The sequence below is a fragment of the Brachyhypopomus gauderio genome, chromosome 10 (genome assembly GCF_052324685.1).
Source record: "Brachyhypopomus gauderio isolate BG-103 chromosome 10, BGAUD_0.2, whole genome shotgun sequence".
In the NCBI taxonomy this organism is placed as follows: domain Eukaryota; kingdom Metazoa; phylum Chordata; class Actinopteri; order Gymnotiformes; family Hypopomidae; genus Brachyhypopomus; species Brachyhypopomus gauderio.
Window position 1 is genome coordinate 6391793 of NC_135220.1, and position 25680 is coordinate 6417472.

Consider the following 25680-nt stretch of genomic DNA (forward strand, 5'->3'; position numbering starts at 1 on the left):
TTGCACAAAGTCAGGGATTTTGTAGTGAGGTGTATGATCAACCAATTATACCAAACCGGTGCTAATGATCATCAATTTGAAACACAGTCATTAAGTGAAACGGATACAGCTGTGTAGGAAGCTTAAAATTGGGTGAGGAACAGCCAAACACTGCTAACAGGTTGAGGTTGTGGAAGAAAGTTTCATGTCACAGGTCATACTCCATGGCAAGACTGAGTACACCAACAAGACACAAGGTAGTTATACTGCATCAGCAAGGTTTCTCCCAGACAAAGATTTCCAAGCAGACTGGGGTCCTAAACACAGTGATCGACCAAGAAAATTTAGCGCAGCAAATGACAGACACATCAAGTTTATTTTCCTTCGAAATCTGAGGATGTCCAGCCGTGCCATCACCTCAGAACTGGCAGAAACCAATGGGACCCTGGTACACCCTTTTACTGTCTGGAGAAGTCTGGCCAGAAGTGGTCTTCATGAAAGAGTTGCAGCCAAAAAGCCATTCCTCCGACATGGAAACAAGGCCAAGTGATTCAACTATGCACAAAAACATAGGAACTGGGGTGCAGAAAAATGGCAACAGGTGCTCTGGACTGATGAACCAAAATTTTGAAATTTTAAATATTTGGCTGTAGCAGAAGACAGTTTGTTCGCCGAAGAGCTGGAGAGCAGTACAATGATGAGTGTCAACAGGCAAAAGTGAAACATGGTGGAGGTTCCTTGCAAGTTTGGGGCTGCATTTCAGCAAATGGAGTTGGAGATCTGGTCAGGATAAATGGTATCCTCAGTGCTGAGAAATACAGGCAGATACTTATCCGTCATGCAGTACCATCAGGGAGGCATATGACTGGCCCAAAATGTATTCTGCAGCAGGACAACAACCCTGAGAATACAGCCAGTGTCTTAAAGAAATATCTTCAGTGTAAAAAAGTAGTAGTCCTGGAAGTGATGGTACGGTCCCCACAGAGCCCTGATCTCAACATCATTGAGTCTGTCTGGGATTACTTGAAGAGACAGAAGGATTTGAGAAAGCCTACATCTACTGAAGATCTGTGGTTAGTTATCCAAGTTATTTGGAACAACCTACCAGCCGAGTTACTTGAAAAACTGTGTGCAAGTGTACCTAGAAGAATTGATGCCGTTTTGAAGGCAAAGGGTGGTCACACCAAATATCGATTTGATTTACATTTCTTTTCTGTTCATTCAATGCATCTTGTTAATTGACAAAAATAAACTATTAACACTTCCATTTTTGTAAAAATGTAAATGTGCCATATTTTGTCAATTGTGATTTTTCACCGCAATCGAAATTTGTCCTCCACATTTACCCATCTGTGCACTTATAACACATACACACACACACACACACACACACACACACACACACACACACACACACTAGTGATTACTAGGGGGCTGTGGTGCACACATGCCCAGAGCGGTGGGCAGCCCTTGCCTGGCACCCCGGGGAGCATTTGAGGTTAGGTGTATACACACACACACACACACACACATACATACATATATATACTGTGTATATATTAGGATTAGTAGACAGTGGTGTTAGGGTTTGTAGGTAATACGTGGAAATGTCTGTTAGATTTGGCACATTGTCATACTGATTTGTCTCTAAGGAACAATACACGTTCTTCTTGTGTTTTCACAGAGAGCCCAATGGTTGTCGTGGTAACCAAAGTGGTGGCATGAGGCAGCAGGCTATGGGTGGTGCCAACACTAGTGCCCAAATGAATATGGGCATGGGTGGAGGCATGGGCAGCATGGTCATGAACCGTAGTTATGGAATGAATGACATGGGCCCCATGGGTGGTGGGTCAATGTTTGGGGGCAGCATGGGAAACCGAATTATGCAGATGAACCAGATAAATCCAATGAACCAAATGAATCAGATGAACCAAATAAACCAAATGAACCAGATGAATTCAATTAATCAAATCAGTCAAATGAATCAAATAAACCACATGAATCAAACAAACCACATGAATCAAATAAATCCAATGAATGGAATGCAGCTGCCACAGCATCACCAGCAGGCTCCGTTTCAGGCCAGTGGTGGCTATGGTCTGGCCAGTATGAACAGCCCGTCCCAGGGTAGCCCCAGCATTAATGGAGCTCAGCAGGGACTTCTCATGTCTCCCCGCAACCGAGGGAGTCCTAAAACATCTTCCAGTCAGTTTTCTCCAGGAGGTGAGTGAGCAAAGGTGGAATCATGCATCGATGATTCAATCGCTGGTTTGACTTGTATTTGTGTTTGTATTTTGTTTGAAGGTTCTTCTGTGTGTGTGTGTGTGTGTGTGTGTGTGTGTGTGTGTGTGTGTGTGTGTGTGTGTGTGTGTGTGTGTGTGTGTTCATTAGGTATGCATTCCAGTATGGGTCCAGGCAGTGGGGGTGCTGGAAGCGGAGGAGGAGGTAACAGCTCTTTTTCTAGCAGTTCCCTAAATGCTCTTCAGGCCATTAGTGAAGGTGTGGGCACGTCTCTCTCCTCGAGTCTGACCTCCCCTTCCCCAGCCCACAAACCTGACAGCTGTCCTAGTATCCACTCCTCCTCTCAGCCCAATCAACCCTCCAAAACTGGACATGGTGAGTCCAAGAGCCCAGCAGGAGTATTCAGCACTGGGACTGGAGATCAGCATCACCCTCTGCACCACCAGCATCACCACAGTCACGCCCACCAGGGCGAAAGCAGTGGCATAGATCGTCCTGACAGCCAGACCGGGGCAGCAGGTAAAGATCCTGGGGAGGGGAGGAACGAGACTGGGACTGCTCCCTCAGAGCTATCCCGGAGGGTTCCAGATGGAAAGGGCCACAAAAAGCTTCTGCAGCTTCTCACCTCATCTACTGAGGAGCTGGGATTGGGAGTGGGTAGTGGCCCTGCTGGACCACCAACAGCCAACAGTGTTGAGCCATCCATGGCCTCTGAGATTAAAGAATCTGCCTGTGTCACAAGTCCATCCTCGACTAGTGTGTCTTCTTCAACCAATCAGAGCCAAGTTCATGGGACTGGGGGTGGGTCTGGAGCTATAGGCCCCTCCCACTACACAGCATCCCTGCAGGAGAAGCACAAGATCCTTCACAAGCTACTTCAGAATGGGAACACACCTGACGAAGTGGCGAAAATCACAGCAGAGGCCACTGGGAAGGTAGAGACAGGTACTGGGGTAGCAGAGGAGTGTTCAGCCAATGCAGTTGTTGGAGGGGCCACGACAGTAGCTCCAGGGGGGGCAGCAGGAGCTCCTGAGGCCAAACAGGAGCAGCACAGCCCCAAGGAGAAGAAAACCCATGCACTGCTCCATTATCTCCTCAACAAGGATGACTCTAAGGAGCCTGTGGAGGGCAACCCTAACCCTGAAGATGTGGAGGGCAAAGCTGTTACTGGAGGAAGCATCAGCACCTCTCACTGCAGAGCAGCCCAGGACAACATGGAGAGCAAGATCAAGACTGAGCCTCCTGATGAGGTGAGTGCTTTACACCCTTTTTGAATAAATATTTGAGCCTATAGTTTTTGAATTAATATTTAAAAGATATTTCAAAATGTCTAGTAAAGCTCACAGACTACACCAGATATTATAATTTGCATTTCATATAAATTTTGTACATCTGCCAAAATTTTATAAAAAAAACTATTAAGTTTTGCACTTAATGCTAAGTGTGTTGTGGTATTGGAGCAGTGTTTTTACTGTACTGCAGCTGGACACTATCCTGAGAGGTTCTGACACAGACTTCCAAGAGCAGAGGAATGTTGGGGTTGTGGTTGATGATGGGACCAAGCGGCACTGCTTCACTGATGAGGGTAAAACGATCCTGCTGCTATGATTTTTAATCACGTCTACATCTCTATCACTACAACATCATGTCTGACACCATGTACCTGACATTTTACAATACTGTAATAATGATTTAAATATATATACCATATGTATTACAGAATTAAATTCTGTATATCTGTACAAAGCAGACTTTATTCATGTATATATCTAACAGATGCTGTTAAGTTTGTGTTAAGTTAATGTATATTTTTTCTTATATTTAATATTACATCTGAGGGATGATCAACTGAAGATTTTCACACCTCACTTTTCACACCTGAGTTAATGTGACAATAGAGTGATTTGATTTTGATTTGATGTATAACATTACTTGAGTGAATTCACACATAACATACGGTTGTCATAGGGGGCTGTGAGAAAATTGAGTTGGCATATGAACCAGTTGCCTTCTTTCTTTTCCAGAAACGAGTAGCCCAGGCCCCCGAGCAGCTTTCCACAGGCCTCCATCAGACAACAGGGGGCACTCAACCTGCCATGCTGCCCCATGTCCTATAAAACAGGAGAATCTGGATGGCCAGCGTGTGATGCCAGGCCTTGATAGTTTCCATGGGAACATGGGTATGTGGATGAATGTGGCAACAAATTGAGCTGCTTTGTCTTTCTTGCTCTTCTCTGCTTTTGATCATCAGAAACTGGCAAATACATTTTGGGATCAGTACGGTATGTTTGGCTGGTCAGGAGTTAGAGTTAGAGTTAGAGTTAGGGGTTAGGGGTTAGGGGTTAGGGTTAGGGGTTAGGGTTTAAACATAGTACATTAAATATTTAATGTACATTAAAATATCAGAACAACAATCAGCATACAGGTTTTATGTGTCCCCCTCAGGAACTGTGAGCAGAGGACTGGGGGCTCCAGAGCGATCACCTATGGGAGGACTGGGGGGATGGCCCAGCGTCAGTCCCGTGGGTGCTACAGGTCACGCCTCCATAGTCCGCCCCGGCATGGAGGCCTACAACTCCAAAGGCATGATGGGAGGATCCACAGTCAACAGGTCCAACAGTGGTTCTGGGACCAGGTCCATGTTGCAGCAGCAACTAATGGACATAGGTACGTGTGTTCAGACAGAGGGCACTGTCTGGATGGAGTCTGTATTAGAAGGGACAAAGCAAATCTCTATCTCAGAGATATTCAACTCCTAACAAAATACATTTTGTGTTTTTCTGAAACAAAGATAAAATAAATTTCCAGTTGTTGATTGAACTGACGAGCAACTTTTATATTTGCTGCCAATCTCTTGGGTGGAGAGTGGAAAATCTACATTATCAGCATTGAGTGGAAAATACACATTACCAAGATTGAGAGTTGTGATTTTAATTTTCTGTATACATAAGTACCAATAATTCCAATATCCAGGACGCCTGAGGCGTCATGGAGCAATAGGGAGGTAGACGCAAACACTGAGAAGAGCAGGGTTTAATGAAGGACATTCCAAAATCAGGGATGTATAAGCAAGCTAAGGTAAAAATCCATTAAAGAGTTACACATATTTATATTACAAAGACTAAACCAAACAGACAGTCGAAAGACATATGGGCATGAACAACAGGTCTGTGACATCAAAAAATTATCAACACAGACTACATGAAAACCAGACAAGACATGCCAAGAAAACCAACAAGACACACCTGGGAATACGAATGAGGGGTGAGGTTTCAGACAACAAGGAGGGAACTGAAAAACACTGAGACTAGAGGCGGAGGCAGGCCGTGGGAATCCAAGGTAGATTCGACATTGTGCATTAGGTTCTGCTGACTCTCACCTGTATATATATTTTGTATCCCTTTTCAGGATCTACTGATATGACCATGGGCATGGGTCCATTTGGCCAACAACAGTGTCTAGACAGCCAGTCTCCGTCTTGGCCAGACAGTGTTATGGGAATTGACAACAACAGGTCATTTACCATCCTTCCTGCATGTAATTTCAAATTGGACTCATTTACTAAAGCTACTATAATGCTAATTTTCTACTGATTGGATCCAACTATATTAAGAATGTAATATAATCATTATCTTTATTATTATAGTGGTACTTAAAAAAAAGTCTGTAAATGTTTACATTCTGTAAACATTGATAAGTATAAGAAAACGATTGATGTAGTGTATGTTTGTATGCCCTTCAGGCGTCAGTTTGGCAATGTTCTGGATGAATTGTTGGTGCCACCCTCCACCTCTGAAGGCCAGAGTGATGAGCGTGCACTGTTAGACCAGCTAGATTCACTGCTCAACAACACAGACGTCATGGCTCTAGAGGAGATCGACAGGGCCCTTGGAATTCCTGACCTCATCGGCCAGGTCATCACACACACTAACACACACACACCACCTGTGGAGTACGCACAAGTGGTAGGGGAACTAGTTTTCGATTTGATGTATAGTGAAGATCATAAGTATTTGGGCAGTGGTAGAGTATTTGTTGTCAGTTGTGTTCTAATGTGATTTAAAAGTAAACAATACCTGTGAGGCTACAGTGCAAAATGTAACATTGAACCAAGAATCACAATTGAAGAAAGAATCAGAACTGAGCTCTCTCTCCATTCTTCACCTTATCTAGTGTCAGGGTTAGAGGTTATGGGTCAGGGTTAGGCATAGGGTTAGGGTTCAGGGTAAGGCTCATTACACTTTTGCGCTTGACTCCACACATCTGTGGTAGTGCAAAGAAATACCCCTGCAAAAACAGGTGAAGGAACATTTACCTGATGAATATTAATGTCGCATTGTGTTCCAGGTTTGGAAAGTGCTGGAATTTTAGCTAAAGTACTTAAAAATGCTGGAAATTGTATTTCTGTATTTCATTTCAAAACATATGACTGAATAGTTTACTTGTATTACGTTTACAAATACAAGCCTCTTGTAATTTCAGGCCAAAACATGAGAGAACGTGAATATCTTAAGATTGGGCATTTTGAAAATAAACAACCATTAAATAAAATATATGCTAGCTTGGTAGCTAAGGTACTGGAGCAAATCCTAACCAAACTAGCAAATGCCAACAAGTGTATGTAATACACTTATACTTGTGCTGTTACCAAACATGGTACCATCTCTTTTAATGTGATAAAAAGTGAATTAATAATTTCAAGTATATGTGAATTTGTATAAATATGTAACTTGTAAATGTAAATTTATTTAGACACCCTTGCTCCAAAGTGCTTTACAACTCTAAAAATAAATGGAAAAAATAAATAAGAAATAAAATATACAAGACAATCAATAAAAACATGAAACTTTTACATAAAATGCATAACATATAAAAACAAAATAAATCAAATAAGTAAGTAAATTAAGTTAAATTAAAGTTAAATTAAAGTTAAATTAAAACAAAATTAAGTAAAACTAAGCAAAACCCCCACAATACAAAAGTTAATTGTGGATTGTTTACAATAAAAAACTGATGTTTACAGGAAGACTATTCCAGAGTTTAGATGCATGCACAGCAAATGCACGGTCATCCTTTTGCTTAAGTTTTGTTCTCTGCACCATCAGAAGCCCTTTGTCAGTAGATCTCAGTGACCTTGAAGTGGAATGGAGAACTAATAACTCACAAATATACTTTGGTGTCTCAGCATGTAAAGCCTTATAAGTTAAAACAAGCACCTTAAAATCCACTCTCCACTTCACTGGCAACCAGTGAAGGGAGGCCAACACTGGAGTGATGTGTTCCCTACGTCTTGTTCTGGTTAAAAGCCGCGTAGCTGCGTTCTGCACTATCTGAAGCTTTGCCAAAGGTCCTTGGCTAAGGCAGGTGTTCAGGGCATTGCAATATGCGTGAAGAAACAAAGATATGTATGATTCTCTCCAAGTCCTGAAATTATAGAATGTTTGATTTTTGCAGTGTTCCTAAGCTGAAAAAAACGTGACTGAATAAGCTTTTTGATGTGTTCAGTGAGTTGTAGCTGAGGGTCAAGGATAACTCCAGGATTTCTAGGAAGAGCATTTACTCTTGATGTGAAAGAACCAAGAGCCACCTCCACCTCCCTAGGGATTTGATCAGAACCCACAACCAGAACCTCCGTTTTATCTTGGTTCAGCTTAAGAAAATTGCAGTTCATCCAGATCTTTATAGCGTCTAAGCACTCAGTTAAAATGGCTAATTTACTGAAATCGTTTTTGCTAAAAGAGAAATACAACTGTGTGTCATCATCCGCATAAAAATGTCATCCTCACCTTATCTTTCTCTGTTTATCTCTATGATTCTGAGTTTCTCTCTGTCCCTCTCTTTCCTTCCATCAGGGTGCAGAGCTTCATCCAGATCCCTTCTCAGTGCAGGACTCATCCATAGTTATGGATCAGAAGCCCATGTATCCACAAGGCTACCATGCACCCCCATCCATGCCCATGCCCTCTAGCTATGGAGGCAACCCCATGCAGGGCCAACCCCCACCTGGAGGCTACAACCCAATGCTCACCCAAATGGGACAGCAGGGCAGCTTCACCGGAATGGGGGCCATGGGGGGCATGGGACATCCCCGTGCTGGAATGATGAGACCCAGGATGATGAGTGCAACCAAGCCCACCAGACTGCAGCTGCAACAGAGGCTCCAGGGGCAACAGGTAACACACACAGATGGACACTCAGTATATTGTACGTGCTGTACATGCACCCTAAGATAAGTTCACAGATTACGGAAAATACAAGATGTCTTTTTGATACTACTGACAGTAAAAAGCTAACGCACAGCAACAGCCAGTGCAGGTGCAAGAGGTAGGAAGAGGAGGTGGAGGACCAGCCTCGCTTAATCACAGTGCCACTGCGGTGTCTTTCCTCAGTTTCTGAGCCAGTCTCGACAGGGCATGGCCATGAAGATGGAGAACCCTGGAGTAGGAAACCCTGGTATGCGACCTGGCATGCAACCTGGAATGGGAGGACAGGTAGGCAATGCACACACACACAGACTCATACTGGTTTGTAAGTCTTATGAGGACATTCCTTACGAAACCAGCTAAAATGTGGTTTCCAGGGACCCACCATTCCCTTTGATCTAAAGAAATGCTGGACATGTCAATTTTTTTGCAGAACACGAATATCACTTCAGATTTCTTCTAGACCAAATCCGTCCAAAAACGGCTCTACGGTGAATATTTTCATTTTCCATACTGAGCAGTACAGGGAGCGATACAGAGACTGCACAGCCACGCACACCTGCATTCTCACACATGCAGACTGCCCCCATCGTTGTAACACTTTACAATCCATGGTCTCTGTCTCTCCTCTCTCTCTCTCTCCATTTCACATGCACTCACAAAAACACAGGCCTCCCTATAGGTTTTACATACACACTAACTCTAGTCATACCTACCCATTACTAATATACAGATATTTAGCTTTTCCACACATACTATCACACAGGACTACCTCTATACTTCATAAACACACTTCTCTAGCCATTGCCAACACACTAACTGATATTTAGGTTATTTTATCCATCCACACACACACTAAGCTAATCTCAGCAAGTTATTTAGTTTTATGGTTTGAAATATTTTGCCAATATCTCCCACACTGTATAGGACCTAAAAACAAAATTCTACTTCTGTTGCATTCCTTGGCTCAAGCCAAACAAAAATGCCTCAATAACCCCTTATTGCTTACATGAAAAACCAACAAACACATACACACAAAGCTAATCTCAGCAAGTGATTTACTTCAATGATCTGAATCATTTTGCCAATACAATTTCTTTGGATTTTTGAGCCTTTAGTGCATCAGTTGAATCATTTTTTTGCACATTCATTTATTTATCCATTTTTTGCACTGAAGTAGCTTAATTTCACTTGTAGGTTTAAGCACTGCTTTTGATACTGTTGATCATGAAATACTTCTTGATTGACTACAGAGCTGGGTAGGCCTTAATGACTTAGTCGTAGACTGATTTAGATTGTATCTAACTGGGCACGATTACTATGTTGCATTAGGTACTTCTTCCTCCACACATCAAAAAATAACTTGTGGAGTCCCCCAAGGATCAATTTTTGGGCCTGTACTGTTCAACTTATATATGCTTCCGTTACCACATATCATTAACAAACATGGTATTAGTTATCATCAATATGCAGATGACACTCAACTTTACATTTCTCTAGAACCTAAAGCGATATACATACATGGATGTCTGACAATTATCTGCAATTAAATAAAGAGAAGACAGAGGTTCCTGTTCTTGGTAGTGATTCACAAAGGAATAATGTTCATACTTATTAAAATCAAATAAATCTTAAGGTCAAACGATGTGTTAAGGACTAGGGCATCACTATTGATAGTGAGCTCAGCTTTAAATCACAGATCATGATTACATGCAGAACAGCATATTTTCACCTTCGAAACATCGCTAAGGTCCAAGATATGCTGTCTCCTGCCGATAGTGAAAAACTTGTCCATGCATTTATTACATCAAGGCTAGATTATTGTAATGCTGTTTTATCTGCTCTCCCAAAGAGCTCTATTTCTCTCCTACAGTGAGTTCAGAATGCTGCTGCAAGGGTCCTGACCCGCAGGAGAAAGAGGGATCATATTACACCTGCACTCCACTCACTGCACTGGTTGCCTGTCAGTGTTAAAATAGATTTTAACCTTGTGGACCAACATCATATTGAACCCTGTGGAATAGGAATGGAATGTCACTTAAGCTCATATGCGAGTTAAGGAAGGTGAGCTAATACTTTTGGCAATATAGTATATTTCATATCAGAATGTTGACAGAAATCTCAGGCCTCATACTGACCTTTGAGTACTGCATAAAAATGGTCCTAAAGCTGGAAAGATGAAGTCCGATTTTCACATCTCATATGAAACCACACTTTTACTCAAACAACTGAATCATACTGATGTTTGAAATAAGTTTGCCAAAGTGCTTCACAAAAATTGTGAAAATATTAAACAATAGAAATGTATAGAAATGTGTAAAATGCATAAAATATTTTTTTACAAACACTTATTGCATAAAAGTGTGGTCTGAGGAAATGAGATAAAAGGTGACTGATCAATGATTTTTTATTACATGTGATGCTTCATGGAGTATCAAAATGTCAAGATTCATGTGTGCAAGTGGAGGGAGAAAACCCAAAACTGCATAGAACAGTGTACCGCGAGTAGCATTATGGAGCAAAGAGGCAGACACAATCGCAAGATTTATTAAATGCCATTCCATACTCAGGGTCATAAAGGCAAACCATGGTCAAGTCTATGAGAGAGTCCGAGGCGTTACCATAACCAACACGCAACTGTAACAAACTAGGGCAGGTTTGATGCAATCACAAGATTTGTTTTATTATTATTAAATAAACCAGACAGAGGACAGAACAGAGGAGGATGAGGGAACATAAGTACAAAGGAATACACACACAGCGACAAGATAAATATAACGGAACATAAAAATGCTAACTTATATACCGTATTTTCTGCATTATAGAGTGCACCTACAAGCCGCACCTACAAAGTTTTTTTTTTAATGTAAAATGTTGTATAAGCTTCACCGGGCTAAAAGCCGCATATATCTACTGAACTGAATACAGTGATGGTTAACGACGGACCGGAGTTACGACCAACTTTTTTTTTTATTTTGTGCGGTGTGTGGAGGAGCAGTTGCAGCGCAGTGGCAGCACAGTGGAGTGTTGTGTACGATAAGCTGAGGCAGCGCAGCCTCCACCGCAGCCCATCTCGGCAAAGCGATCGCTCTTTCTCACGCTGTTCGCATGCACAAGAACATTGTTGGTTTTTTTTTCTATACTGTATTTACAATCAAAGCATATCTAAATCTAGGGTCACGCTTAACGACAAAAACTGCTTTACGACGGACTTTTCAGTCTCTTACCCCGTCGTGAAGCGGGGACTCACTGTACATTTAACTGAACTGATCAGTTTCTGAACAGTGCCTGTAGCATTTCATGTGCGACAATTTGTTGTGTTGTGTCGAATTCCAACTCCCCTCATTTATCCGCACATAAAGACGCTACAGATTATATTGTTGATTTATGTTTATATGCATAAATAAAAGCTATACTTTAATTATCCATCACAGCCAATGGCACGGCATTATCTATGTCCAAAGCTACACTGGATCAAGGGTGTTACTTATTTTAAATAAAAAACACACTGGCTATACCTCTGACCACAACTTCGCAGTATTACAGCAGTATTATGTCTAAATATCTAGTTAGGACAAAATTAGACTGCTCAATGAACTAAGTCATAATCACTGTAACTCCTGAATATCATCTGTAGCGTCTTTATGCGTGTGCAAATGAGGGGACTCGGAATTTGGTACAACACATGGTTTGAAAAAATTTCTCCACCGTGCCTGCTGCTTGCATGTGCTAAATGAAATTGAGCACTTTCTTCTTTGATTTACAACTTTGACCTACCACCTGATTAACTTTCTGCTCCGCCCCCTGACGGGTGAAGAAAAATCTACAGAAAAGCCGCACCTCATTATAAGCCGCATGGTTCAAATCGTGGGGAAAAATGTAGCGGCTTATAGTCCGGAAAATACAATAACTAAGACAAACAAGAAATACAATTAGTGATGAGCATTAAGCGAACGGGCATAACACAGAATAAACAGACAGAGCACGAGCCAACCACACACGGGAGAACTAATGCTCCTTGTTGCAAATAAACATAAATGCGGCTTTCCCTCTACCATGATTGTTTTCATTGTGCTGTTTGGGTTAAAATTGTCATCATTCGCAAGTCTTCCAAGAGACTCGTCCTCCACAGAAACATCAACACTGTAACATTTAAATAAAGCATAACAGATTTTAGTATTATAACGAAAAATAATATCATAGAAATTACGTTAGCCTTAAATATTACACAAACCACTTCATTAAGAATATCTCCTTGTATCTAGACTCTTTATCCATTTAATCAGTGCCACTTATAGATGCACTTTATAGTTCTTCAGTTATGGACTATTCTCAATGACAATTATTCTTTAAATATCTTAGTTTCTCTGCATACTTCACTAGCCCTCTTGCACAATTTTTCAATTGTCAGGACCACCACAGTGCAGATATTATTTGGATGGTAGTTCAGTCTCAGCACTGTAGTCCACAGGATCCTGACCTCTGAAGTACAAGGTGAAAGGGGGCAAACAAAGTATGCAGAGAAACAGATCATATATTTTATTTAAAGAACTACAAAGTGCACACATTTGGTAAGGGCTGATAAAATGGACAATGAGTTTGGATACAAACAGGTGGACTTAATGAAATGACTGGTCTGCATATCGCTAAAGACAAGTGTAATATACATACCAAAAAAGCTTTCCATTGTAATGAAATTCAAACATCTTTATATTTTTTCTTTCTTCTTTCACATTCATGTTTGCTTATTAGCAAAACATGCTAACAAAATGCATGTTTTTTGAACATTTTTGAAACACAAAATTTCAAAAGAAAATCTCCCTTATCAAAATGGACATAACTGAATACACCATGGCCTACATGACTAAAATTTATTTCCCAGTATTGGACCTGTTTTTGCTAATGAAGAACACCACATTAAACCACAATAATGTGAAATGTATAAATACAGGCAATTGAACATGAATATAAAATTATCTTTATCTTAATTTATATATTTCACATCAAGCCCATCATTGTCTTTACAAGCAGATGTGAAATGTGCAGCCTCCTCTTACTGTTTAAGCTTTCTCTTTCTCAGCTCCATTACTCAGGGGCAGTCATGGCCTGGTGGTTAGGGAACTGGTCTTGTGATCGGAGGGTCGTGGGTTCGATTCCCAGACATGAGGCCATGACTGAGTTGCCCCTGAGCAAGGCCCTTAACCCTCAATTGCTCACTTGTATAAAAAAATGAGATAAAAAATTTAAGTCGCTCTGAATAAGGGCGTCTGCCAAATGCCATAAATGTAAATGTAAATGTACTCTACTCTTCCTAGCACAAAAATCCTTATGTTTTTTACTAAGGATTGTTTTTTACTTAGTTTACTAACTAAAAAAGTTAGTATTCAACAAGGTACTGAAAACATTCCTCAGAGAGTCTGGTCCATATTGACACGATAACATCACACAGTTGCTGCAGATTTGTTGGCTGCACATCCATGATGCGAATCTCCACTTCCTCCACAAAGGTGCTCTATTGGATTGAGATCTGGTGACTGTGGAGGCCATTCAAGTACAGTGAACTCATTGTCGTGTTCAAGAAATGCTCTTCTGCATGCCTTGGTTGTAACGATTGGTTATTTTAGTTACTGTTCCCATTCTATCAGCTCGAACCAGTCTAGCCAATGTTCTCTGACCTCTGGCATCAACAAGGCATTTGCGCCCACAGAACTACCACTCACTCTCTTTATCGGATCATTCTCTGTAAACCCTAGAGATGGTATATGTTGCATTATATTAATCGCATTTTAATATTTCACATGAGAAATATTAATTTGTTTGAGTGATGAATGAATCAATGAACATAATCATAAATCTCAACATCTTGTTTATTTTTCCACCAGTCTACTACACAGACCAATAGACGAGTGCAGAAAACACAGCAAACAGTTTTCAGAACATAGGAAACTCTGACCAAAAATGAGTTTTGCTCAGGATATTGGAAGAATAAGAAGAACTGAAGTAAATCAGAAGATGTTTTTTAATACCATTTTAGATGGTAGACTTTCTTTAATTTCCCAGGCCTCTGCCACAGGCATCTCCATAGTACCTAGAAGTGGTGTTCTGCATGCTCAAATGACTGAATCTTCCATTCATCATCTATAATATGAGCTGTCACACCAAGATAATTCTTGTTGCTAACAGAGGTCCAGTGATCCCCAGTCAGAGACACATTTGTGGCGCTCTTCACAATAACCTGTGGCACTCTTCCCTTTCCTCATCATACAGCTGCTTGATTTTCTTCGACATTGTCTTTCTGGACGGCAGTTCGTAACTTGCATCAGCTGACGCAATTTGCAGCACTTCTTGTAAAGCCTGGATTATACTTTCGTGAGTGACCGTAGCGCACGACTCTACCCACCTCGCACGAACGGCGGAGTCGTTTAAACTCGCGCGTCTTACTTAAGCCTCGACCACAGAGAGCGGTCTACAGTCCACAGCAATCCATCTCGCCAGTGAATTGGTCAGTTTTGTTTCTTAATTTGAACCCCGATATGTGGTCGAGTGTTGACTGGCGACACTGCTCGTACTAGGAATACTTTTAGCAGCTAAGTTATCGTTACTGACCTGTGCGTTAGCCCCAACATGTTTTGCGTTGCGGAGGTAACGAAGGGTAGAAGTGCTCCTGTGATAGGCAAACTCCTTCCTACATAAAGTGCAGATAACACTATTTTTGTTTGTACTTCCATCTGGAAATTTAAATTTCCCATCCATCAGCGTAGCCTCTTCAGTCATCTTCATCATGCGTCCATATAATCTGTATGTCTGGAACTCGTGCACTGAGAAACATTCCATGGTGCGAAAGTGTCTCATGCGTTAAATGCGTTAAAATGCATAAATTTTTTTAGTTCGTTATTTTCCCTGTAATTAATTAATCGAAATGAACACGTTAAAGTCCCACCACTAATATATATATATATATATATATATATATATATATATATATATATATATATATATATATATATATATATATATGTACATGTACACAGTGTTGGGAATGTTACTTAAAAAAAGTAATTAGTTATAGTTACTACTTGATCAAAAAAGTAACTGAGATAATAACTGAATTACACTATAATAAAAGTAACTCGTTACCAGGGAAAGTAACTATTTGCATAACACTTTTGATATTTATTGCACATCAACAGACCAGTGCAGGATAAAATCTTTTAAAATCCCAAATCTTTGTTTAAAAAAAAAAATAAACAGTTACTATATACTATATAAAGTGCATTTACATCTATCAAATTAAATAAAATTCTCTCAACCTGAGACAACTGGTTTGTTCACAACAGAAGTAAACTTAACAATAAAACCTCTATTCTTAATTAAATAAATTAAAAAAACTTCAAGTATTTTCTTAAATAATGTTTATATCGCCACCTTGAAAATACTAATTTTTCTTCGGCTTACTCCTGACTCACCATTTCTGCCTCTTCTCTGTTTGTGTCGTGTGTCACTGGTGTGCTTCGGCACGTGTGTAAAAACACTGGCTCTGATTGGCTACCATAACGCTGCCTTAGCCAATCGCTTACTGACTTGTTAAGTTAAACAGGTATTACACCGAGAACTGTGACCTATCGAGATCTGTTACTCCTCACTAGCCTGGGCAGGGGTCCGCTCAGATTACTCAGTATATAGTAACGCACCGTATATAGTAATATTCTAATTACCTTGTATTTATTTTATTTCACTATGTAGCTCTGAGAGAATGCACACTGAATGTCATTGTATAATGGTAATAGACGCTATTAGAATGGGAGTGTGTGGGTTGGTGTGTGTGTGTATGATGGGGGTATGTGTGTGTCACTGTGTCCATGTGAACTCCTGACTCTGTCTCTCTGCACCTGCAGCCTGGCTTTCTGAGCACTCCATTGATGGTCCAGCGCAGCAGGGAGATGGTCACCATGCAGATGCGTACACACAGAATGATGATGCTGATGCAACAGCAGCAGCAGGCAGCAGTTGGAGGTTTTAGCCCTCCACCCAACGTCACTGCACCCACAGGCATGGGTGGACCCGCACAGCAGCAGTTCAACTATGGTGGAAGCTATGGTAAGAAAGGCCTATAACTGTAAAAGTTCGGTCTAAAATGTAAACACTGACAAAATTTGGGTGAGAGCAAATATCTACCAAACAAAATAATATAAGTAACATCTTGTCTTTTTGTATAATGCAAATGACATTCTACCAGTTAACACTATGCAAATTATAATTGTGATAATTGGTGGCAGCTAGTTCCTTATTACAGTGTTTGGTCAAGTTATTCTCTCAAGGTGTTTATCAAGCTGGCACTCTCACAGAACAGAGTTATCACAGCATTTTTTCATCCAACTGTAGTTGTATCTAAGATTTTTTTCCAGTTGTGTTATAAAACGGTTATTTGGTTTTCCATAGTCAGCATCTATAGATGCATTTTAGTTTTGAATACCATGTCATTTGATGTGTCATTTTTATCTTGCCACATGTATGTATACATTACTGCACTGTTCATCTTAAGGCATGGGTCAGCAGGGAGACCCTTCATTTGCCCCAGCTGGAGGCAGTCCACCCAGTGGCATGATGGCAAGTCACCTAGGACTACAGCAGAACCCCATGATGCAGCACCCCCCAGGAGGCCCAATGTACCAGGCACCAGACATGAAAGTCTGGCCTCAGGGCCACAACAGGTGAACAAGTCCAAAATAGCATGACTGAGCCTAGCACTAACCCTAACCCTAGCATTTACTCTATCCTTAATGCTTAAAGAAATTAAAAGGACTCGACCCATTTTAGTTTCAAGTCCGATATGTACAGATGACACTACTGGGAATATGTGGTGTCTTTTTCTTGTGAGTCATATGGGAATAAAAATTATTTCAAAAAATAAAATGTACAGTTTCTAGAAAGAGAAAGGAAGTGTGTTTCATTAACATTTAAAGGACATCTGAGAAGCTAACATTCATTTGGCAATGATCCCACTGCTATGCATCCGTGAGAGTTGTTAGTGTTAGTTTAGCAGTATACATGTTGTGTCTTCAGTTCATACCCACAGCAGGCATTTGGACAGCAGGGCTCTGGTGGGCAGTACGGAGCTATGATGATGAACGGAGGCATGGGAGGTGGAGCCAGTGCCAGCAGTGGTCATATGGGCCAGATGAATATGGGCATGATGAGTAGGATGCCCATGGGCCCAGACCAGGTGAGACAATTCACATTTTCTTATTGCATTTATTTTACTGTATAGTTTCCCTGCTTGTTGGTCGCCAAGGGAAAACAATCCTGTTGCAGAATGCTCAGAAAAATTTTTAAGTAAATCTTTAGTATCTGTGCTTTGTGTTCTGTTTTGGAATGAGGAGGCCAATCATGTTAATGGGAGAGGGATGTAATTGGTGTTAAATAGTGCTAAATGTGTATTGAACGTTTTGTCACTCCTTCTGTGTCTCTGTTTTCACAGAAATACTGCTAAAGAGCAGCACCAAGACCTATGCCTCATGCACGACTCTTGAAACAAACCAGTTATGCTCTTGCTGCAAGGGAATTGGCCAGATCTATCTCAGATATACACAAATATGAAAAAAAAAAAATGGCACATATAAAGCTTAGACACAATGTCAACACACATGCCAACACAAATTGGCATAACGACTAAAGCTTCACTCACTAAATGAGTGATTAGTACCATCATCTTGAGAATTGTCCTCAGAGATGCTAGGTTTTTATGTGCAGTTCATTTTTATGTCTTGAAATGTGAAGTGTCCTCTTAACCTCTAACGCTCCTCACAGTCGTACTGCACTGAATTGGAACAAAGTTTGATGACAAGAGGACAGTATGAAAGGAGTGAAACAGTCCATGTTGAACATAAGAGACAAATTCTCCTAACTGGATTTCCGAATGTATATCATGTTGTGTTGACAGTTTGGATGTAGGATCTGTCTTGTTAATGGTACTGCAAGATAACAAACCATTGGCTGGGACTGCACTTTAGTGGGTGAGCAAAGCTGATTTATGGTGACAAGACTGCTGCAATATTTCTCTTGGTCATTCCAGCCTTACTGGAAGCTTCATGTATTGGAAAGGAACCTTTGACATTCTCTGTGTCCTCTGCAGAGGAGTGGCAGGACTCGTTCAGTGGTGATTATCAAATAAAAATGCAGAGTTGATCTGTTTATGCAGACTTAAGCAATAATCTGACCCTCTTGATTTTTCAGCTGAGCAGGAAACAGCTTCACAAAGCAAAGGAACTGCAGCATTAGGACTGATGTAACATTCAGAACCCCACCCTTTCCCAGTCTGTGAATAGAATTTGTAAATAAGCTTCAAATTTACTATGTCTGCTTTTTGTAGATGACATACCATTTTTGCACAGATTGTCAAGCTTGGTATTAAAAATATGATTTTCCTATTATGCACATAAGTCAATTCAGCTTTTATTTTCAATATTTCAATTGGGGGGCGGGGTGGATGAGGAGTTTTTTTTTATTATTATTATTATTATTACTAAGTTTTTTTAACTTAATACCACTTTTTATTCTTTCAAAGAGCACTTTTTATTTCTAAAGCAAACCACAAAATTTGTGATGTTCCTTTTGTTAAAGCTGATATTCTGAAACTTTGTAAAAAGAAATTCTAAATTGTTCCTTACAGTGATGCTAGTGGTAAAGAGCTCTACTCTTAGATTCTTATTAAGCTGGTGGGAGGCAACAGCGTTCGCAGCAGATACTGGGAACTTGTCATAGACGATTTGCAACACTGACACTTTGGCATCCTGCACTATAGTTAGAAATTAATTTAGCAGCGTGAATAGAACTGTGACAGTACCATTCTGACTGGCCTTTTATTGTTTGACTGTTTTGTCCATTGCTGCTGTAATTTACCATTGTTATTTCAACCTTCTTGTACTTACTTTTCTTGCGTTTCCTCATTTAATTATGTTTAATTGTTTAGAGCTTTTTACAAATCTACCTGTAACCACTTGCAAAGCCCAAAGATTTTTGTTTTCCATTTAATGCTGTTTCATGTGCACTGTTGACACTGTTGTCGATTATGTAGTGGTGTGTAGATTCCACACTTTTATCACCTTCTTTTCAAGGTGTGAGTGATTTCACTATTTTTTGTTATTTTATTTGTTTGGTCAGTAGAAAAATATTGACAAATTTTGAAATATGTTAGTTGCTAATACAAGGTTATATTTCAGACAAACATTTTGTTAAAGATGGATTATTGATATTCTGAATATTGTTACTTTCTTTTCTACTTCTTTTAAGCTTTTGAATTTTGAGGACTACTTTTCATTCCACTATAGCTTACTAATTGTTTTGTAAGTAATTAATCTAAATTAATTCCCACCAAGATTTATATTGTTGTTCTTTAAGAAGAAATGCAGAAATACCCATAGATTATATCTCTGTGCAATCGCTTTCAAAAGTAAAAAAAATAGATTTAAAAATTGACAAAGGGTAAATTTGCTTATCTTGATATAAATCACTGGTGCATTTATCATATTTCTTTGTGTTAATATTAATGTAACTACAAATTTCTATTGAAAGATTTTTAATGTTTTGTGTGCTTTGACTCATTTTCAAAGAGCATCTGATTTTTTTGAAGAATGTAGAACTGTGCTTACAAAAATTATATTTTATATACCATACCATATTTATTTACCATACTTTTTTTTACACAAGGCTATTCAGGGCACTTTACAGATTTGAGTATAAAGAACAATTGACTGAAAAATTTAAATAATGAAATTAATTTTACAAAGATGCAAACATGCAGTTCTGCTTTGTTGCATTCTGCATTGTCAAATTCTACTCTAATAAGAAACATTCTGGGTATGTGTTCTTTAAGTATATAAAAATGTATTCTGGGCCCAATCCATTCAGTTATTTATACTCTAGTTGTAGAACCTTTAACACTACTGTATACCTAAGGCAAGGCAGTGTAGGGATTTTAGAACTGGAGTATCATGCTATAGGGTTATGGTTAGTTAAAACTTTCACAGTAGAAGTCTGAACAAGCGGCACAGAACAAACTCCTACTGATTATTACAGCCACCTAACCCTAACACACAGGGGCGGACTGGGGAGAAAAAGTGGCCCGGGAGTTCCTGACAGGCTGGCCCACTATAATATATTAAGCCTTTAAGGCCACTATTATATATTGAGCCTTTAAGGCTGAATGTTATACTTTCGCGAGTGACCGTAGGGCGCGACTCCACACACCTTGCGCGAACGGTGGAGGCATTAAATTTGAGGGGTGTTAAACAGCAGCGTGACTATGGACCGTGGCCGCAGTGCCCGGCAATGGCTCCTCCACGGGCTGAGTTAAACCACCGGCGGCTTATTTACCTCAGATCCATATCTATGATTTAATGAGTTACTAGTTCGCTCTGGCGCCAACCACTGGCGATCAGTTTATCGTGATATAACACTTAATTTGTGTCCATTTTACACCCCGACCAGTAACAATTTACGTTCGATGCCCCCCCCCCCCCCAAATCAACAATTTATGTTCGCCACCCCCCCCAGGTTCAAATCTCACTCCAATTGATCTTGAAAAGTTGGCAACCCTGCAATAACCATGAATGCATTACACAAATACAACTTAAACAAGACAGTAGAACCAAACGAACATGCAGACTAGCAGTGCACAGGTATTTTGACATGCGAACTTGGGAATGCAAAAACGAACACTACAACTAAACCAACATTTCTTAGGGAGATAGGACTGATGGGAAAACAATGCAGACGCTGAAAATGTAAAACTGGGAACCATTAACAAGGAGGGGAATAATAGACAAGGGCATATACGCACGACGGGTAACAACTAAATAAATCACGGTAATCAACAATGAGCACTGGATGAAAGAAGAGGTGACATTGGCAAGGAGTAACGAGAACTAAAACATAATGAAGACAAAACAGAACGAATCAGGTTACCACAGGTAAAGCGGGGGGAGCACAGGCTAGAGAACACAGAGAGACTAGAACAGTGGCTCATACAGAAAACCTTACAAACACAATGACCGACAACAAGGGGATAAAATACATTGAAACAGGAAAGAGAAACGAGACGCAGGTGGAAACACTGAGGACGGGAAACCAAGGAAATGGAAAAACAAGGTGGGGCTAGGGCAGAAGACACGGGACTGGGAAGGAGGGTGGAGCTGGACGTAACAATCTGCCAGTAAAACACTTGGGTAAACTAGGTATATCTGCATAATATACTTAGGTGTACAAGGTATATGTGCATAATTTACTTAGGTATACTGTGTACATCTGCACAATACCAAATATATCTGCATATTATCTTTAGGGGTGGGTATCACCACTGATTTCCCAGTTCGATTTGATTCCGATTCACAAGATCCCAATTCAATTCGATTTTCGATTCAATTAGATCCGATTCAATATGGATTCTTGTAGGGAAATTTCTGTTACAATAAAAAGTGTAGTTTGAATGTGAAATGTAATGATACAAGGAACACTAAAACTTTATTAAAATGTATTAAGATATTAGTGTTTATACTGTGAACAACAGTTACATTCTTTTTTTAATATCAATTAATGTATCCTTCATACTACAACAATGTACATGTAATGCACACACTTCCACATAGCTCCTTTACCAGAAAAGGCATTAAAAGCGGTTTTGAACAGCCTTTTAAAGTGCAAATTAAGTTAATGAAAACATTTATGAACATAGTTCTGAATATTGTAAACATTAAGGTCCAAAAACTAAGATTTATTCATGACTCCTTTCTGACATCTTGGAGATTGTCAAATTTTTCTGCAAGAAAAGGAGCTGATCAACATGTTGAGTGAGACAGCTCCTTTGTGCAGTAACAATATTGCCAACTGTTGAGAAAACTCTCTCAGAAGGGACACTGGTCCCAGGGATACAAAGATAACGTTTGGCTTGGCGAGCCAAAAGGAGATATTCCCCTGCATGCAGCCTCCACCATGTCAGTGGATTTTCAGAGAGTGGTTTAGGTTTTATTTCCCTGTATCGGCTCACTTCTTCCCATGATTTGTCAGCTGCCGGTTTCTCTGATAAAGTGTATTTTGGGGTGTAGGCTGGTCCAAGGAGTGACATCAATGCAGAAGATTCCTTTGGTTTCTTGGGTGGTGTAGGGGCATCATTCATTTCAAAAGAATCAAGGCAGTTGTCTTCTTTTCTACAGGCTCAATGTGCTCTGCTCCATCACCATCAGATTGTTGCTTTTGAAAGATGATAATATTGAAGTATAAACTTCAATGAAAAACTGATTAGGAAATTCAGTCACACAAACACTCAGGAAAAAAAAGTATGAAACTATCAGAGTACCACACCCCTGCATTATTGGGGTGGTATCACACACCACACTATGAGTTATATGAATATATAATTTATATAATACATATTAATGGCACACATTGGTCCTTAAACCATTGTTGTATTGTGCCATTTTAACACTGCAGGAGAATTTATTGTTTAATATTCCCAAGGAAAGGGATTATTTTGAATGTATGTCTGTATAAAACTGTAGAAGTTATTTTTATATTTGCATAACTTACATTAGATGCTTCCACAGGCTCCAGACCAGCAGCTTCAGTAACCAGTCTAGAAAATGTGTTGTCACGGGCCTCATCAGTCAAGAAAGGCAGGGCCTTGAAACGAGGGTCTAATGCTGATGCGACATACAGCTTGTCTTTCAGCATAACATATCTTAAAATAAATTTCACATGGATCAATTACCACAATGCATTATATACACAGATTTACCTAAATGCATGCACATGCACAAACTGCATGTATTATGTACATGTAACTGCATGTATTATCCTAGGGTTAATAGGTTAATTGTAGAATGTAAAATGACCAAGCATATAGCCCTTACTAGAAATCCATTGTATTGTCTTTTGTATATATTTATTTATTTATGCTCATTATAATGGATACCTAAGTCCCTCAAACGCACAAGTGAGCATACCTTGATTTCAAGTTGTTGTGTGCAGCAGTCTTGAGCAGCTTAATCATGGTGGACTTGCGGGTGACCTTGTTCATCTCCGCAAGCAGCTGTGCATGTAGAGGTGCAATGACTGATAAAGTTGGGGACTTTTCCTCCGACATTACCAGTGTGGCTGACGTCAGAGGTCCGAGAGCTTTCACCACATCCTCTGCGACAGTTATATCAAGCTCACTCAGTGTGCAGAGATCGCTATCATTCGCCTCACTCGGCCACTCAAACGCGCAACAGTTGGAATTTTGAGAGCTGCCTGTGAGGCTAAATTCAGTGTGTGGGTGAAACATCCAACGTGCAACAAGTTGGTTCATTCCACAGCACAGATCATGTTCGCAGCGTTGTCCGTCACAATAACTGGATCTTTGTTTGCAAGATCCCACTCTTGTATCGCTTCGGACAATAATTTAGCAAGTTTACTGGCTGCAGGGTTGCCAACTGTCACGCATTGAGCATGAGACACACGCATTTGACTGTCTTCACACGCCACACATCCGATTTCTCACGTCAAAAAAAAAATCTAGTTTATTTACCTCTGATCCATATCTATGATTCAATGAGTTACTAGTTCGCTCTGGCGCCAACCACTGGCAATTGATCGATCGATCACGATATAATACTTAATTTGTGTCCATTTTACACCTCACAATACGACACAGGTACGAAGTAAAACAGGTTATTGTGAAGAGCGCCACAAATGTGGCTCTGACTGGGGATCACTGGACCTCTGTTAGCAACAAGAATTATCTTGGTGTGACAGCTCATATTATAGATGATGAATGGAAGATCCACTCATTTGCTTTGAGCATGCAGAAGACCACTTCTAGGCACTATGGAGATGCCTGTGGCAGAGGCCTGGGAAATTAAAGAAAAAGTCTACCATCTAAAATGGTATTAAAAAACATCTTCTGATTTACTACAGTTCTTCTTATTCTTCCAATACCCTGAGCAAAACTCCCAAAATTAAACAACATTTTTGGTCAGAATTTCCAGTGTTCTGAAAACTTTTGCTCTGTTTTCTGCACTCATCTATTGGTCTGTGTAGTAGACTGGTGGAAAAATAAACAAGATGTTGAAGTTTATGATTATGTTCATTGATTCATTCATCATTCAAACTTAAATTAATATTTCTCACGTTAAATACTGAAATGCAATTAAAATGCGATTAATTTCGATTAATTAATTACAAAGCTTCTAATAATTCGATTATTTTTTTTAGGGGTGGGACGTGATTAATCACGTCCCACCCCTAATATATATATATATATTAGTGGTGGGACTTTAACGCGTTAATTTCGATTAATTAATTACAGGAAAATTAACGCACTAAAAAAATTAACGCATTTTAACGCATTTAACGGACGAGACACTTTTGCACCGTGGAATGTTTCTCAGTGCGCGAGTTCCGGGCATACAGATTATGGACACACAATAAGATGATCATGATGGAGATGACTGAAGAGGCTACGCTGGTGGATGGGAAATTTAAATATAAGAAACTTTCAGATGGAAGTACAAACAAAAATAGTGTTATTTACACTTTATGTAGGAAGGAGTTCGCTTATCACAGGAGCACTTCCACCCTTTGTTACCACCTCAACGCAAAACATGTTGCGGCTAAAGCTGGGCGTACACTGTGCGATATTTTAAATCGTGTACTCAGCTCCAGCTCAAACTGTACGACTAAATCGCAGGGAGAGTCGGCTCGTGGAGCTGCTTCAACAGTGCGATACTCTCACGAGGAGCGATTTGAATTTCAAACATGTTTGATGTTCTTGCGACGCTGCGATTTCTGATCGGGAGTTGGTCGTGAGGTGTGAATCGTTCCTTGTTTACCTGTGTAAACTATACGATGCACGACACGCGATTGAGCCGAAACGAGTGAAAAATCGGCTGAAAATGGGCCAAAAATCGCACAGTGTACGCCCAGCTTAACGCGCAGGTCAGTAATGATAACTTAGCTGCTAAATGTATTCCTAGTACGATAGGGTGACCAAACGTCCGTAATTCACATCCTGTGAGGAAACGTCCTGGTTTTTAAATGACCTTCATTGGACCATTAAGACTGGATTAAACTTTCGCGAATGGCCGTAGCGCGCGACTCCGCACGCGATTATACATGATGCGTCACATTATTTGTGTTGTCCGCTCTCTGTGGTCGAAGATAAATGCTTACAAGAAGCGCTGCGAATTGCGTCAACTGATGCAAGTTACGAACTACCGTCCAGGGG

General features: G+C 40.1%; 2 protein-coding genes across 6 annotated transcripts in view; one reads left to right on the forward strand and one right to left on the reverse strand.

Moving 5' to 3' along the window:
• LOC143525296 (nuclear receptor coactivator 3-like) overlaps positions 1-20050 on the forward strand; it is a 59751-nt gene extending 39701 nt beyond the window's left edge. For 2 of the 5 annotated variants that reach the window (XM_077019029.1, XM_077019030.1), the window contains exons 10-22: positions 1664-2202; positions 2371-3470; positions 3703-3805; positions 4245-4400; positions 4666-4887; positions 5629-5734; positions 5963-6134; positions 8073-8393; positions 8610-8711; positions 16319-16520; positions 16966-17134; positions 17487-17646; positions 17902-20050. In XM_077019029.1, the coding sequence (XP_076875144.1) occupies positions 1664-2202; positions 2371-3470; positions 3703-3805; positions 4245-4400; positions 4666-4887; positions 5629-5734; positions 5963-6134; positions 8073-8393; positions 8610-8711; positions 16319-16520; positions 16966-17134; positions 17487-17646; positions 17902-17913 (3364 nt within the window). In that variant the 3' untranslated portion in view covers positions 17914-20050. Of the gene's footprint in view, positions 1-1663; positions 2203-2370; positions 3471-3702; positions 3806-4244; positions 4401-4665; positions 4888-5628; positions 5735-5962; positions 6135-8072; positions 8394-8609; positions 8712-8856; positions 8915-10275; positions 10420-16318; positions 16521-16965; positions 17135-17486; positions 17647-17901 lie in introns of those variants that run through there. The other 3 variants (XM_077019032.1, XM_077019031.1, XM_077019033.1) reach the window with 3 other exon arrangements.
• A 1983-nt stretch (positions 20051-22033) lies between these two features.
• Positions 22034-23580, reverse strand: LOC143526250 (E3 SUMO-protein ligase ZBED1-like). The gene is made up of 3 exons (XM_077020893.1): positions 23420-23580; positions 23004-23154; positions 22034-22667 (listed from the first exon to the last, which is right to left on the reverse strand). Exons 1-3 carry the CDS (start codon positions 23557-23559, stop codon positions 22590-22592), a joined length of 369 nt encoding a protein of 122 aa, XP_076877008.1. The 5' UTR covers positions 23560-23580; the 3' UTR covers positions 22034-22589.
• Between the last annotated feature and the right edge of the window lie 2100 nt (positions 23581-25680).

Coding starts and splice junctions, on each gene's coding strand:
- LOC143526250 (XM_077020893.1), bottom strand. CDS start 23,559: ATGTCGGAGGAAAAGTCCCCAACTTTATCAGTCATTGCACCTCTACAT. Junction 23,155..23,419: donor CACAACAACTTGAAATCAAG/GTATGCTCACTT, acceptor ATTTATTTTAAG/ATATGTTATGCTGAAAGACA. Junction 22,668..23,003: donor AGCCTGTGGAAGCATCTAAT/GTAAGTTATGCA, acceptor ATCTTTCAAAAG/CAACAATCTGATGGTGATGG.